A 15,389-nucleotide genomic window follows, 5' to 3' on the forward strand; every position below is an offset into this window, starting at 1 on the left:
GCCAATCAGCCACTGCTTTATCCATGCTAGAGTCTTTCCTGTAATACCCTAGGCATGTAAATTGTTAAGCAGTCCCATGTGTGGCATCTTGACAAAGGCCTTCTGAAATTCCAGGTACACAGCATCAACTGATTCTCCTTTGTCTATCTTGCTTGTTATTTCTTCAAAGAATTGTAATAGATTTGTCAGGCAAGATGTTTCCTTGAGGAAACTCTAATGACTATGGCCTATTTTATCATAGCTGAGACCTCATCATTAATAATCGACTTCAACATCTTCCCAACTACTGACTTCAGACTAATTAGTTTATTGTTCCCTTTCTTCTGCCTCCCTCTCTTCTTGAAGAGTGGAGTGACGTTTGAAATTTTCCAGTCTTCCAGAACCATTCCAAATCTAGATCTCTTCAGCCACCTCTTTCAAAACTCTGGGGTGGACACTATCTGGTCCAAGTGACTCATCTACCTTCAGATCTTTCAGTTTCCCATGAACCTTCTCTCTAGTTATGGTAACTTCACACATTTGATGGCCCCGACACTTGGAACTTCCACCATACTGTTAGTGTCTTCCACAGTGAAGACTGATGCAAAATACTTATTCAGTTTGTCTGCCATTTCATTGTCATCCATCACCATCTCTCCAGGATTGTTTTCTAGTGGCCTGATATCCACTCTCGCTTCTCTTTCGCACCTTATGTATCTGAAGAAAGTTAATATCTTCTTTAATATTATCGGCTAGCTTACTTTCATATTCCATTTTTACCTTCTTAAATATATTTTATTTGTCTTCTGTTGATATTTGAAAGCTTCCCAATCCTCCAACTTCCCACTAATTTTTGCCCTCTCTTTGGCTTTTATGCTGGCTTTGAATTCTCTTGTTAGCCATGGTTGTGCCATCTTTTCTTTAGAATACCTTTGGGATGTGTTTCCTGAAATTCCAGCCATTGCTGCGTTGCTATCATCCCTGGCACTATTCTTTTCTGATCAATTCTGACCAACTCCTCTCATATGTCTCTGTAATTCCCTTTACTCCACTGTAATACTTATATATCTGACTTAAGCTTCTCCTCAAATTTCAGGGTGAATTTGATCATATGATCACTTCCTCCAAAGGGTTATTTTACCTTAAGGTCTCCAATCAATTCTGGTTCATTGTAAAACACCCAAACCTGAATAGTTGATCTTCTGGTGGGCTGAACCATGAACTGCTCTACAAAGCCATCTTGGAGGCACTCATGAAATTCCCCTTCCTGGAATCCAGCACCAACCTGATTTTCCCAATCTACCTGCATATTAAAGTCCCTCATGACTATTGTACCATTGTCCTTGGGGCATGCATTTTCCATCTCCCATTGTAATTTGTAGACCACATCCTTAATACTGTTTAGAGGTCTGTATACAACTCCTACCAGTGTCTTAACTCTATCCACAATGATTCAACACCTTCCAGCCCTATGTCACTTCTTTCTAATGATCTGATGTAATTTTTTATCGACAGAGCAACACCACCACCTCTGCCGTCCTGCCCATTCTTCGATACAATGTATATCCTTGGACTTAGGCTCCCAGCTATAATCTTTCAGCCATGATTCAGTGATGCCCACAACATCATATCTGCCAATCTGCAACTGTGCTGCAAGTTCATCTACATTCCGTATACAGCGTGCATTCCGATATAACACCTTCAGTCCTGTATTCACTCTTTTCGATTTTGTCGCACCATGTTCAATGTTTTGATTCCTAACTTTCTGTAACGTCTTACCAACATCTGCCTCCCCAACTCTTCACTAACTCTTCTGGCACTCTAGCTCCCATCCCCCTGTAACTCTAATTTAACTCCCACTGTGCTGCATTAACAAACCTTCCCGCTAGGATATTAGATCTCTCTCCAGTTCAAGTGCAAACCATTCCTTCTGTACAGGTCCCACATTCCCTGGAAGAGAAACCAATGATCCAAAAATCTTATGCTCTCTCTCCTACACCAACTACGTAGCCACATATTAAACTGTATAATCTTCCCAGTTCAGACCTTGATAGCACGTGGCATGGGTAGCAATCCTGAGATCACAACCCTTAGCACCTCATTCCCTGAACTTCTTATGCAGAACCTTGTCACTCGTCCTACCCATGTCATTGGTACCCACGTGGACCATGACCTCTGGCTGTTTCACCCTCCCTCTTAAGACCCGATCCGAGACATCCCAGACCCTGGCACCCATGTGGCAACGTACCATCCGAGAATCTCATTCTCACCCACAGACCTTCTGTTTGTTCCCCTAACAGATCCCCTATCACAGTAGCGTGCCTCTTCTCCCCTCTTCCTTTCTGAGTCTCAGAGGCAGACTCGGTGCCAGAGGCTCCTCCACTGTGACTCTCCTCTATTAGTTCATTCTCCCTGATAGTATCCAAAGTGATATACCTGTTCATGTGGGAGACAGCCGCAGGAGTACTCTGCACTGCCTCCTTAACCCCATTCCCAATTTCCTTTGTCTTGCACCATGGGTGTAACTACCTCTCTATATGTCCTATCAGTTTCAGCTTTTTGAATGATCTAAAGTTCATTCATTTCCATCTCCAGCTCCTTAACGCGGTTTGTTAGAAGCTGCAGCTGGATGTACTTCTCACAGTTGCAAGAGACAGGGTGGGAAGAGGAATAGTCCAAGTAGCTGTGAGAGTCCATAGGCCTCTTTATGGTCAAGATGAAGCCACACTCAGGTTTGAGGAACAACACCTTATATTCCGTCTGGGTAGCCTCCAACCTGATGGCATGAACATTGGTTTCTCTAACTTCTGTTAATACCCCTCCTCCCCTTCTTACCCTATCCCTTATTTATTTTTATTCCCTCCCCCTTTTTTTCTTCTTCTCTCTCTGTCTCTCTCACAATCACTCCTTGCCTGCTCTCCATCTTCATCTGGGCTCCCCTCCCCCTTTCTTTCTCCCTAGGTCTCCGGTCCCATGATCCTCCCCCTCTCCAACTCTCTATCCCCTTTGCCAATCGACTTTCCAGCTCTTAGCTCCATCCCCCCACCTCCTGTCTTCTCCTATCATTACAGATCTCTCCCTCCCCCTCTCAAATCTCTTACTATCTCTTCTTTCAGTTAGTCCTGACAAAGGATCTCGGCCTGAAACATCGACTGTGCTTCTTCCTATAGATGCTGCCCGGCCTACTGCATTCCACCAGCATTTTGTGTGTGTTGCTTAGGTAAGCGGACTTGCATTTTCTCCTTGCATTTTTTTTTTGGAGGAATAGAGAGCACATCTGTAGCGTTAGTACTTTGCCCTGATGTGGGAATCCTGGGAATCTTCCTGTCTCCCGGATGGCCACATCCGCTCCAGGTGCTCCTGAGAGACTGTGTTAGGGATCTGGAGCTGCGGCTTGATGACCTACAGCTTATTAGGGAAAGTGAGCAGGAGATAGATAGGAGCTACAAGGAGTTAGTCACCCCGAGACTGCAGGAGTTAAGTAAGTGGGTGACTGTCAGGGAAGGGATGGGAAGAGCTCAGATAGTAGAGAGCATCCCTGTGGCCATCTCCCTCAGTAATCGTTATCTCGTTCTGGATACTGTTGAGGGGGGTGACCTGACAGAGGATGACCACGGCAATCCGGTCTCTGGCACTGAGCCAGGTTCTGTGGTGCAGAAGGGAGAGAAGAAGATGAGGAATGCCTCAGTCATAGCGGATTCCATAGTAAGAGGAACAGAGAGGAGGTTCTGTCAGCCTGACAGAGATACCCGCATGGTGTGCTGCCTCCCAGGTGCCAGGGTACAGGATGTCTCAGATCAGGTGCAGAGTATTCTGAAGGGAAAGGGTGAACAGCCAGAAGTCTTGGTACACATTAGTACCAATGACATAGGTAGAAAAAAGGAGGAGGTCCTGAAGAGAGAATTCAGGGAGTTGGGTAGGAAGCTGAAAAGCAGAATCTCCAGGGTAGTAATCCCAGGATTGCTGCCTGTGCCACATGCTAACGAGCGCAAGAATAGCACGATCAGGCATATTAATGCATGGCTGAGAGACTGGTGTATTGGGCAGGGCTTCAGATTCCTGGATCATTGGGGCCTCTTCTGCGGGAGGTACAACCTGTACAAAAAGGACGGGTTACACCTGAACCCAAAGGGGTCCAATATCCTAGCAGGCAGGTTTAATAGAGCTGTTAGGGAGGGTTTTAACTAATTTGGCAGGGGGATGGGAACCGGAGTGATAGAGCTAATGAAGGGGAAAACAGAAATAAATCAAAGATAGTGTGCAACAGAGATGATAGAGTGGACAGGCAGGAGATGAGGCATAATCACAGCCAGTAGGTTGAGTTACAGGGCAATAGAGGTGTGGTGCAGTTAAAACAGAAAGCAACAAATACTGGACTGAGAGTGTTGTATTTGAATGCGCGCATCATAAGAAGTAAAATGGACGAACTTGAAATTCAGCTACAGATTGGCAAGTATGACGTGGCCATCTCTGAAACTTGGCTAAAGGATGGCTGCCATTAAGAGCTGAACGTCCAAGGATATACAGTGTATTGGAAAGATAGATTAGTAGGCTGAAGGGGTGGTGTGGCCCTGTGTATAAGAAATAATATTAAATCATTAGAAAGGGATAACATAGGATCGGAGCGTGTAGAGTCTCTATGGGTTGAGTTAAGAAATGGCAAGGGTAAAAGGATCCTAATGGCAGTTGTATACAGGCCTCCAAACAGCAGCCGGGATGTGGATTAGAAATTACAGCAGGAGATAGAAAAGATGTGTCAGAAGGGCAATGTCATGATAATCGTTGGGGATTTTAACATGAAAATGGATTGGGAAAACTAAGCAAGTACTGGACCTCAAGAGATAGAATTTGTGGAATGTCTAAGGGATGGTTTTTCAGAACAGCTTGTTGTTGAGCCCACTAGGGGATCGGCTGTGCTAGATTGGGTGTTGTGCAAAGATCTTGAGATGATAAGAGAGCTTAAGGTTAAGGAACCCTTGAGGAACAGTGATCACAATATGATCGAGTTCACTTTGAGATTTGAGAAGGAGAAAGTAAATTACAATGTGTCGGTATTTCAGTGGAACAAAAGAATTTACAATGGCATGAGAGGGGAACTGGCCAAAGTTGATTGGAAAGCGACACTGGCAAGAAGGACAGCAGAGCAGCAATGGCTGGAGTTTCTGCGAAAAATGAGGGAAGTGCAAGACAGATACATTCCAAATAAGAAGAAATTTTCGAATGGAAGAAGGACAAGTGAAGTCTGAGCCAAAGTAAAAGCAAAAGAGAGGGCAAGCAAGGAATCCAAAGTTAGTGGGAAGATAGAGGATTGGGAAGCTTTTAAAAACTTGCAGAAGGAAACTAAGAAGGTCATTAGGAAAGAAAAGATGGATTATGAAAGGAAGCTGGTGACTAATATCAAGGAAGATACTATAAGTTTTTTTAAGTATATAAAAGGAAAAGAGAGTTGAGGGCAGATATAGGGCCCTTAGAAAATGATGCTGGAGATACTGTAATGGGAGACGCAGAGATGGCAGAGGAACTGAATGCGTATTTTGCATCAGTCTTCACAGTGGAAGACATCTGCTGTATACCAGACATTCAAGAGTGTCTGGGAAGTGAAGTATGTGCAGTGAAAATTACAACTGAGAAGGTGCTCAGGAAGCTTAATGGCCTGAGGGTGGATAAATCTCCTGGACCTGATGGAATACACTCTTAGGTTCTGAAGGAAGTAGCTGGAGAGATTGCAGAGGCATTAACAATGATCTTTCAAGAATTGAAAGATTCTGGCATTGTACCAGATGCATGGAAAATTGCAAGTGTTACTCCACTATTTAAGAAGGTTGGGAGACAGTAGAAAGGAAACAATAGACCTGTTAGCCTGCCATCAGTGGTTGGGAAGTTGTTAGAATTGATTGTTAGGGATGAGTTGACAGAGTACCTGGAGGCACATGACAAGATAGGCCAAAACCAGCATGCATTCCTGAAAGGAAAATCCTGCCTGACTAACCTACTGCAATCTTTTGAGGAAATTACAAGCAAGGTAGACAAAGGAGATGCAGTAGCTGTGGTGTACTGGATTTTCAGAAAGCCTTTGACAGGGTCCCTCACATGAAGCTGCTTGGCAAGATAAGAGCCCATGGAATTACAGGGGAGTTTCTAGCATGGGCGGTGCACTTGCTGATCGGCAGAAAACAGAGAGTGGGAATAAAAGGATCCTCTTCTCCTGACTGCTGGTTACCAGTGGAGTTCCACTGGGGTCGGTGTTGGGACAACTGCTTTTTACAATGTATGTCAATAATTCGGACTATGGTATTAATGGATTTGTGGCTAAATTTGCCAATGATACAAAGATAAGTGGAGGAGCAGGTAGTGTTGAGGAAACAGAGAGCCTGCAGAGAGACATAGACAGTTCAGTGGAATAGGCAAAGAAGTGACAAATGAAGTATAATGTGAGAAAGTGTATGGTCATGCACTTTGGTGGAAGAAATAAATGGGCAGACTATTACTTAGATGGGAAGAGAATTCAAAACGCAGAGATGCAAAGAGATTTGGGAGTCCGTGTGCAGGGTACCCTAAAGGTTAAACTTCAGGAAGAGTCGGTATTGAAGAAGGCGAATGCAATGATGACATTCATTTCTAGAGGTATAGAATATAAGAGCCGGGATGTGATGTTGAGGCTCTATAAGGCACTTGTGAGACCACACTTGGAGTACTGTGTGCAGTTTTGGGCTCCTTATTTTAGAAAGAATATACTGACATTGGAGAGGGTTCAGAGAAGGTTCACGAGAATGATTCCAGAAATGAAAGGGTTACCGTATGAGGAACGTCTGGCAGCTCTTGGGCTGTATTCCCTGGTGTTCAGGAGACTGAGCGGGGATCTCATAGAAACATTCTGAATGTTAAAAGGCCTGAACAGATTAGATATGGCAAAGTTATTTTCCATGGTAGTGGAGTCTAGGACAAGAGGGCACGACTTCAGGATTAAAGGATGTCCATTTAGAACAGAGATGCAGAGAAATTACTTTAGTCAGAGGGTGATAAATCTGTGGAATTTGTTGCTCGAGTGGCTGTGGAGGCCAAGTCATTGGGTGCATTTAAGGCAGCTATAGGTAGGTTCTGTAAAGGAGATGTTGGAGACAGGCTTTTTAAACAGAGAGAGGTGGGTGCCTGGGGTGGTGGTAGAGGGAGATACGATAGAGGCACTTAAGACACGCTTATGTAGGCATATAAATGTGAGGAAAATGAAGGGACCTGGGCATTGTGTAGGCATAATAGATTAGTTTAGTTGACCAGTTGATTCCTAATTTATTTGGCTCAGCACAACATTGTGGGCTGGAGGGTCTGCTCCTGTGTTATACTGTTAGATGTTGCTCAAAATATTCTTGTGTTGACTGATCAGGTGAGTCATTTTTATTGCTCCGTGAAAACCTAATTCCTTTTAGACCACTAAAAAGACAAATACATGCTGAGGACAACTACACAGCTGTAACTTTCATACCTATTATTCCATTTATTAAAGAGAAAAACTGATTATTGCATTTATTTACATAGAAAATGTCATTGGTGAAGCTCAATTAACAATGGCTGATTAATTAAGGATGTGTTCAGTTGCAGCCTTACACAATTTAGTTTCCTGCACCCGGGAGGCATTGCAGATCTATAACTAATTACTCACAGAAGAAGTAAACTGCCAAATGTAGATTATTGTTTTCCAATATTGTGCTTTAACCGGCACCTCAAGAGATCACTTCCTATTAAGCTATTGTTAATTTCCCTTGTCTAACACCAGATGTCCTTAACCCTTTCAAAGAAGTACAATGTTATGGACTGAGCAACCACATTAGCATCGCTCAAACAATGAACCGTGATGCTATTTACATCATGGAGTGACATTTTCAATCAAGGGTGTGATGAAGATCACTAATTTATGTCTTAATGATGTCATTAAAATAGACACATTTCTCTCAAGTATTATTTGCCAATATGGTTTGGATATAATACAAAGAAGAGACTTGTACATTATCAGTTAGTGTTGGCCTCAAATATCAATGGGAACAACATTAAATTTTAACCCAATGTCTTCTCAGTGACTTTTCTTTGCATGGTTGCTTGTTCTGTTAGGACCAGAGGGCACGACTTCAGAATAGAAGTACAGTATATCCCTTTAAAACAGAGATGAGGAGGAATTTCTTCTGGCAGATGGTGGTGAATCTGTGGAATTCATTGCCACAGATGGTGTTGGAGGCCAAGTCATTGGGTATCTTTAAAGTGGAAGTTGATAGATTCTTGATTAGTAAAAATGTCAAGGGTTATGGGGAGAAGGCAGGAGAATGACGTTGAGGGGAGAAATAAATCAGTCATGATTGAATGGCAGAGCAGACCCGTTGGGTCAAAAGGCCTAATTAGAGCATTATTAGAATGTTTTTGACAAGATCAGGCTGCTTGGCCCAACAAAGCTTGCTAAGTTCCTATTCGCATAGTGTGTTGAGAATCTGCTCCTGTGTTTTATGGTCTTCTGGTTACGGCGTCAACCCTTGGGTTCTGGCTGACTATTCATTTTGTCCATGCTTCTTGCATTTTTTTTTCAGAATGCCTAATCAGATTTTATCATTTTTTTCCAAGTGGTTTTATATTTATGAATTTGAGTGTCAATTCAATTTTGTGATCATCATTGATTAAATCATTAATTGAATTAGTTAAGATCTTGCGATCAAAATCTGACAGAGTTACAAGCTCCATACCTGGGAATGATTTGCATTATCCAAACAGCTTCCTGGAGCAATTAAACCACGCACAAGGATAAGTTCATTGTCTTTCATCTGGCAAACGTTCAACGAATTGATGAGGTGTGGGAGGTCAGGTGATACAGTATCTAATTTCTAGAAAAACAGAATTGCAAACAAAAGCACTTGGATTATATATGAACTCAATGCCTATCTTTCAAACAGACATCTGGCTTCTACCTCAGCAGGGCAAGGACACCGAACACTTTGGTATGGTAATAACAATACACAATTGCAAGTGAGTGTCAAAAGCCAGAATGAGAATAATTCAATGGAGTGGGACACTCCCTTTCCTAAATAATATTGTTTTATTATGATTCAGTGCTTTTGTGGACCAAGTCAGCAATATTAGTATTTAATCTGAGAATAATCATATTTAAATTTCAGAGGCATCCCTCAGAGTATTTAAGCATATATCTCTGGATTATTATTCTATAGCTTGTCTTACTGATTGTTTGAGAAGTAATGTTCAAGGAGTGAAAGCTAGACATTTTTCCTGACACAAAATACTTTTGATGCTAGAGAACTAAAATTAAAACAGAAAATACTAAAGATACTTAAGTCAGGCAGCACCTGTGAAGAAAGAAATGTTACAGGTCAATTACATCAACAGAACTCGACAGATGAAAGGCCATCACTGATATCAAGTGTATCAAGTCAGAGTGCAATATCAGTGTAAGAGCTTTCATTATGCACACAGCTATCTCCAAATTCATCTCAAGTGGCCTCAGGTGCTGAGCTCAGAATTGATCGGTATGTAATGCATCTGTGATGCTGTTTTCTAGGTTAAGTAATCAATAGGTTAGTGAGATAATGCAATTATGTGTAAAATGTTGGATAAACGATGACACTGTTTGAAGATTCCCTGTAATCTCTTGTTACATGTTATCTGAACTGGCAGAAAAGAGACCTTCTTTTCCAGATTTATCATCCAGTATTCTGAGACTTTAGCATCTCTCATCCAGGGTAAAATTTAACACTGAACCACATCCACATTCTGAATGGCATGCTGCAGGAACATACGTTCACTGCAATTTTAAAAATAATTTTCAAAGTTACTTGTGAATGAAGTTGATTTGATTCATGAATAACTTTAACAACATAATAATCTATTTACCGATAAATTGATAGGGAAAATAGATCAAATAATCATGTGTGAATTGACAAGAATATGTGAATGTGAGAATGTGAGTGAATGACAACAATGTGTGGAAAGTATAGGCAGGACAGTGGATGTGGTTTAGGATCAATCATGTTCTGATTAAGTTGCAGAGCTGTAAAGTCTATTTCTTATGTTGTTAGAATGATTTCTTCCTTACACCCTGAAACATTCAATTAAGCCAATAGTTAAAGTGACTGTTCTTAGAATTGTTCCTTACAATTTTATCTGAAAACCAAACTCGTTGCTTAAGTAGCTGACGGTAAATTCAGACAAAAATGTCGTACAGGGAGAGTGCAGAGGAGATTTACAGGGATGTTGCCTGATGAGGGGCATTAATCGTGTGGATAGTCAGAGGCATTTTCCCGGGGCTGAAATGGCTAACATGGGAGGGCATAGCTTTAAGGTGCTTGGAAGTAGGTACCAAGGGGATGTCAGGGGCAAGTTTTTCACACACAGAGTGGTGGGTGCGTGGAATGCACTGCTGGCAGCGGTGGTGGAAGCGGATACAATAGGGTCTTTTAAGAGCCTCTTAGGAGCTTAGAAAAATAGAGGGCTTGCGCTAGAGAAATTCTAGGCAGTCTCTAGAGTAGGTTGCATGGTCGGCACAACTTTGTGGGCTGAAGGGCCTTTAATGTGCTGTAAATTTCTATGTTTTATATTCTATTTAATTGCCGATATCTCAGACTGTAACTCCTGTGTTTCGGGCTTTGTGGAATAATTTTATCCTTGTTCTCTTACCTGCTGCAGTTCTTTACTTTTGATATTTGTATCCACTCCATCAAGGTTTACAAAGCAGATCTAGAGAGATTACAAATAACATCTGAATTCAGCTCATAAACACACATGTAATTGCGTCTATACAAGGCTAAAAGGTCATCTATTTATAGTAAGATGCTTGTAGTCCAGATAGATTATAGCAAGATGAATTTAAGTGGTAGCATGATAAAATTCAAACTCTGAGGTGTGGTGGGTTGTGACCAAAAGGAGGTCAGTGAGTCACCCAAAACACAGAAGCAAAACACTGTGTATTAACTCTCTGATAAGACATCTGCCTGAAATATGAATTCTGTTTCTCTTTTCACAGATAAAAGAAAAGAATCATTTCATGGACTGAAACTCAAAGAAAATTGTCAGACCAAGCAAAATCTATCTGTATCTATCTGCATGGAGTATGAACCTATGAGTAATTTCACAGAATTGGTATTGTCGGAGCCATGCGTCTGTTGTCTGTCTGCTTTGTATACTGTGTTGCATGTTTATTATGTCTATTATGGTAACTAGTCACATGACTGGGGGATACATACAACATGGATTAAAACAGGAAATCATAAAACAGTGATCAAGATTTACCATGGGAGAGAGTTTGAGAATCAGGGAGGGGCTTTCACTTGCCTACCTTCTGTCAGGAAAAGGATGGGGGCATTAGTTTGGCTGGGCAAGGGAACAAAAGGATCTTCAACCCTCAGAGGGAGTCAAGAGCTGCCTGACTGCAAGCTTTGGGAGTGTCAACATGAAGGTTTAAGGACCTGAGGACAGAGACAGATGCTCATCGTGGAGGTCTTTCATTCCAAAACAGCCTTCTCCTGCTGCTCTAAAGTCTGTTGCCATCTGTCTCTAGGAAGACTCTGGGATCAGCATTGGTAGCGTTGAAAACCATGAAAATAAGATTTCCCCAGTTGGCAATTTTATGTAACGCTGTTGTCAAAGAGTGGCTAACCATCTGTCCTGTGGATGGGGAAGAAAATTAATCCACGGAGGAATTACCCAGCTGAGTGGCACTGATAAGCTTCTCCAACTGGTTTCCCTGTTTTGTTTTGTATTTGCTGATTTCAGGCAGAATAGCTGTGAAAATTATGCCTAATAATATGCGTTTAAATTTCTTGTCAATCAATATTGGTAAATGAGGAACAACTGACACAATTCCTCTTAATTTTAATAAGGAAGAGTGTAGGATCACATTAAATTATGAGGAAATTAATGATAAAGTATTGATTTATAGACAAATAGGTGAAATACAGAGCCAGCAGGCCCTTTACATATATCTGGGTTATGAAGTGGACAAAGAAACAACAAGAAAGTGAGATAAGAATGAACATAACATCATGTGATAGATTTAGTATATATATATATAAAAAAACTAGAAAAATAAAAATCAGGAGCATAGAGAATAAATGGGTAGAGATTAGTCCTCGTATACATACAAAAGAACGATGTATTGACATTGAACTTTCCCTCCAAAATTAAGTCCCTCAAACCCCCTAGCAACAAAAATACCTTTTAGCCTTCATGTTGAAATTTTTAATTAGTCCAACAGGCCTTTCAGAGGGAGCAATCCATTCTTTTTTCAAACATTGAAAGAATTTCAAGCTTTAAGCTGTCCCATAATTCTGGTTAACTTGCTCTGAATCCATTCTAATCTTTATATTTTTTCTTATCTGTTCTTCAGGGGTCAATCTCTCAGGACTGAGGGTGACTTGCATCCACTCAGTTCTGTGGGCTATGAGGTGGCTCTTGGGGGCAATGTGGGATCCGCAATCTTTACCACAGGAAAGAGGGAGCTGCTCGATGGAGTGGGTGGTAAATAGATGAGAGGTGGTGCATTCCCTCCATTGTCTTTACTGGGCCTCCGTTTGCTGCTGACGGATACAGTCAGAATCAGATTCAGAAGTAGATTCAGACTTATTATCTCTGACAATGCAGCAAAATTTGTTGTTTTGCACTAGCCGTGTAGTGTAATGCAAAAAAAAATCACTATAAGAAATAAGACAATAAGGAATATAACAAAATAAGTAAGTGCAAAAAGTAAGCAAAAGCAGTGTTCATGGGATCGTAGACCATTCAGAAATCTGATGGTGGAGGGGAAGAAGCTTTTGTTAAAACTTTGAGTGCTCATCTTCCGGCTCCTGAATCTCCTCCGGTTTGAGATATTGAATACCATCCCGAATGCTTCTTCTCAATTTTAAACAACCACAGCCCAGGAGTCAGTGGAAATGTTCCACTTTAATTGAGGATTCTTTAACAACATCACTGATTCATTCACCCGCCAATCCTTGATGTGACAGAGCTCAGAGTTGAGTCGACTGCCTGTTTTGTGATTCTGGTGTTGTAAGCTCTCGGCCTTCCCAACAAAGTTACTTCAGTGTAATTAGTTTTCATGGTTCAGCATCAGAGGCTGAAGGGAAACTGCAGATGCTGGAAATCTGGATCAACACACACAAAATGCTGGGGAAGTGCAAGTGGGTCAGGCAGAAAGCAATATATAGACAGGCTCCATTGATGCTGCCTGATCAGCTGAGTTCCTCCAGCATTCTGAGCACCATCTTCCTTAAAGGGTGGTCAAAGATGTAGCTATGGGAATTTGCTTGGTTTCAAGCTCTTTGTGGGATATGTGGAATGGACCTAGTTCCTGTCCTACTCAGGTCCCCTCCCTGAACATTTTCACCAGTCTTCAAACCTGCATTGATGTTTCTTCCTCCGCGGAATTTTTGTTTCTATTACACTTAATTTCCACCAGCTCGCACATCCATGAGGCTCATCTCTGCAGAATGTATCATGGACCAGAGGTACAGATAACAGTACAGAAACTGCAGTCTCAATCCTCTTTGTAAACCCATGTCCTTATCCACACAATTTGTTGAACTCTAAAAATACAGACTTCTGAATAATTGGAGAAGCTACCCTTTATTCCTTCATCCCTTCCCTTCCCTTTCGGGATTTGTCTGTCTTTATCTCAGGTCAGCAGCTAACATCCATTTCAAGCTCATAGATTCCAATAGTTAACAAAACTTGCTCAAGCCCAAGACTCGATTCATTCTCCTACTTCCCCCATTTCTGCTAGACATGCCCAGATTTTTCACACAGGTACTGAGATATTTTCCTTTTTCTTAATCACATCTTCCCCTCTACTGCAGTGGAAGTAACCTTCAATCGTTTCTCATCTATCACCCACGCCTTCCTCTCATTCCATCTTTGCCTGGCTTATATCTCCTCCTGCTTTTGTTGGGGTGACTGGGCCATTGTGTCGGACAATGTGCGCAGCTTGAAGCATATACATGTAATCATAACATGTTCAGTCTAGATAAAACAAATAGCTTGCTGGAGCAAATTGATCCTGCAGGGTTTCAACACAAAGTCAACAGTTCCTTTCTTCCCTGCTGCTCCACCCGCAGAGTTGCTCCTGCAAATTGTTCCTCCAAATTCTAGATTCTGTGGACTCCTGTGTCTTCAGCCAAGAATTGCTAGGATATTATGAAAGGAAACTTGGGAAATTATGGCTTTCTTTGCCTCAGAGATTAATGAATCAATCAATTAATGAATTAATTGAGAGATAGCGCTGAATAGGCCTTCCGGCCCTTCGAGCTGCCTGCCCAGCAACTCCCTGATCTAATCCTAGGCTAATGACAGGACAATTTTCAATGCCCAAGTCACCTATCAACCGGTAGGTCTTTGGACTTATGGGAGGAAACCAAGGCACCCTGAGGTAACCAACGTGGTCACGGGGAGAACATACATAATCCTTACAAGGCTGTGACGGGAATTGAATCCAGGTCACTGGAACAGTAAAGCGTTGTGCTAATCGCCATGCACCCCCACCCCACCCAACCATTTAAGAAGTGAAGTGAGAAATGTTTTGAAGATTGTGAAGGGCTGTGATATATGGTGGAAAATTGTGAGCTTTTTATGATCTCTCTGAGTAATGGAAATAAGCAATCTACTTGCTGCCATATCTTCACCTCCTGCCTTATGGCTATGCTGCTGACGGTGATGGATTTCCTGTGGTTGGACTGATTTATGTAATGTCATGGGTTCTCTCGGGAGTCCCTACTTGATTTGAAGAAGCTGCCCTGGGGTTCGTGGGGAAATGCTGTGCTTTTTAGGTGCTTGTTCCAGCTAAGCATGACTTGCTGTCTGAGTCCTCAAAGGAACATGTCTGTGTTTTATTTTATTTTAGAAATTCTTATGGAAGGAGTGCAATCAATCACACTATAACTGCCTGAACATAAATATTTGGATGCTCACCAGAAGTGAAAACAAGTTGCTACATTCCAATATGGTAAACTGGTAAGAAAGTTGTCCGTTCTTGGTACAATACATTAAATTAGCAAAGTTAGCAATATGAGCATACAGGTAAGAAATTTAAGTTACTTTTGTCCTGCATGCCTTTATTAAAATATTGCCAAAAGTTAACGACAGGAAAAAATACCATTCTCTCATTACTGAAATATGAGATTTCCCAACCGCCTGGTGAAGTGTCTTTGGCCTGAAAAATTATTGCTTGTTTCTCTCTCCACAGCTATAGTCTGCTTTTCTGAGTTCTGGTACTTTTACTTTAGAGTTCCAACATACATGGTATTTTCCTTTTGTATTTCCCGCTATTGACATATTCTGGAATAAATGTATCTGCACAATAGTATTAAGATGTTCACTGTCAGTAAAGTTGTTGGAGTCAATCTGGGAAAACCTTCAAATGTCAGGAAATTAGT

General features: G+C 41.6%; 1 protein-coding gene across 2 annotated transcripts in view; it reads right to left on the reverse strand.

Annotated features, from left to right (window-relative positions):
• sphkap (SPHK1 interactor, AKAP domain containing) overlaps window positions 1-15,389 on the reverse strand; it is a 144,114-nt gene that overhangs the window by 58,668 nt on the left and 70,057 nt on the right. For both annotated transcript variants that reach the window (XM_063044842.1, XM_063044843.1), the window contains 2 exons: window positions 10,645-10,704; window positions 8,703-8,840 (listed from right to left, as the gene is read on the reverse strand). In XM_063044842.1, coding sequence (XP_062900912.1) covers window positions 8,703-8,840; window positions 10,645-10,704 — 198 coding nt within the window. The remainder of the gene's footprint in view (window positions 1-8,702; window positions 8,841-10,644; window positions 10,705-15,389) is intronic.

The sequence above is a fragment of the Mobula hypostoma genome, chromosome 4, assembly GCF_963921235.1.
Source record: "Mobula hypostoma chromosome 4, sMobHyp1.1, whole genome shotgun sequence".
Classification (NCBI taxonomy): Eukaryota; Metazoa; Chordata; class Chondrichthyes; order Myliobatiformes; family Myliobatidae; genus Mobula; species Mobula hypostoma.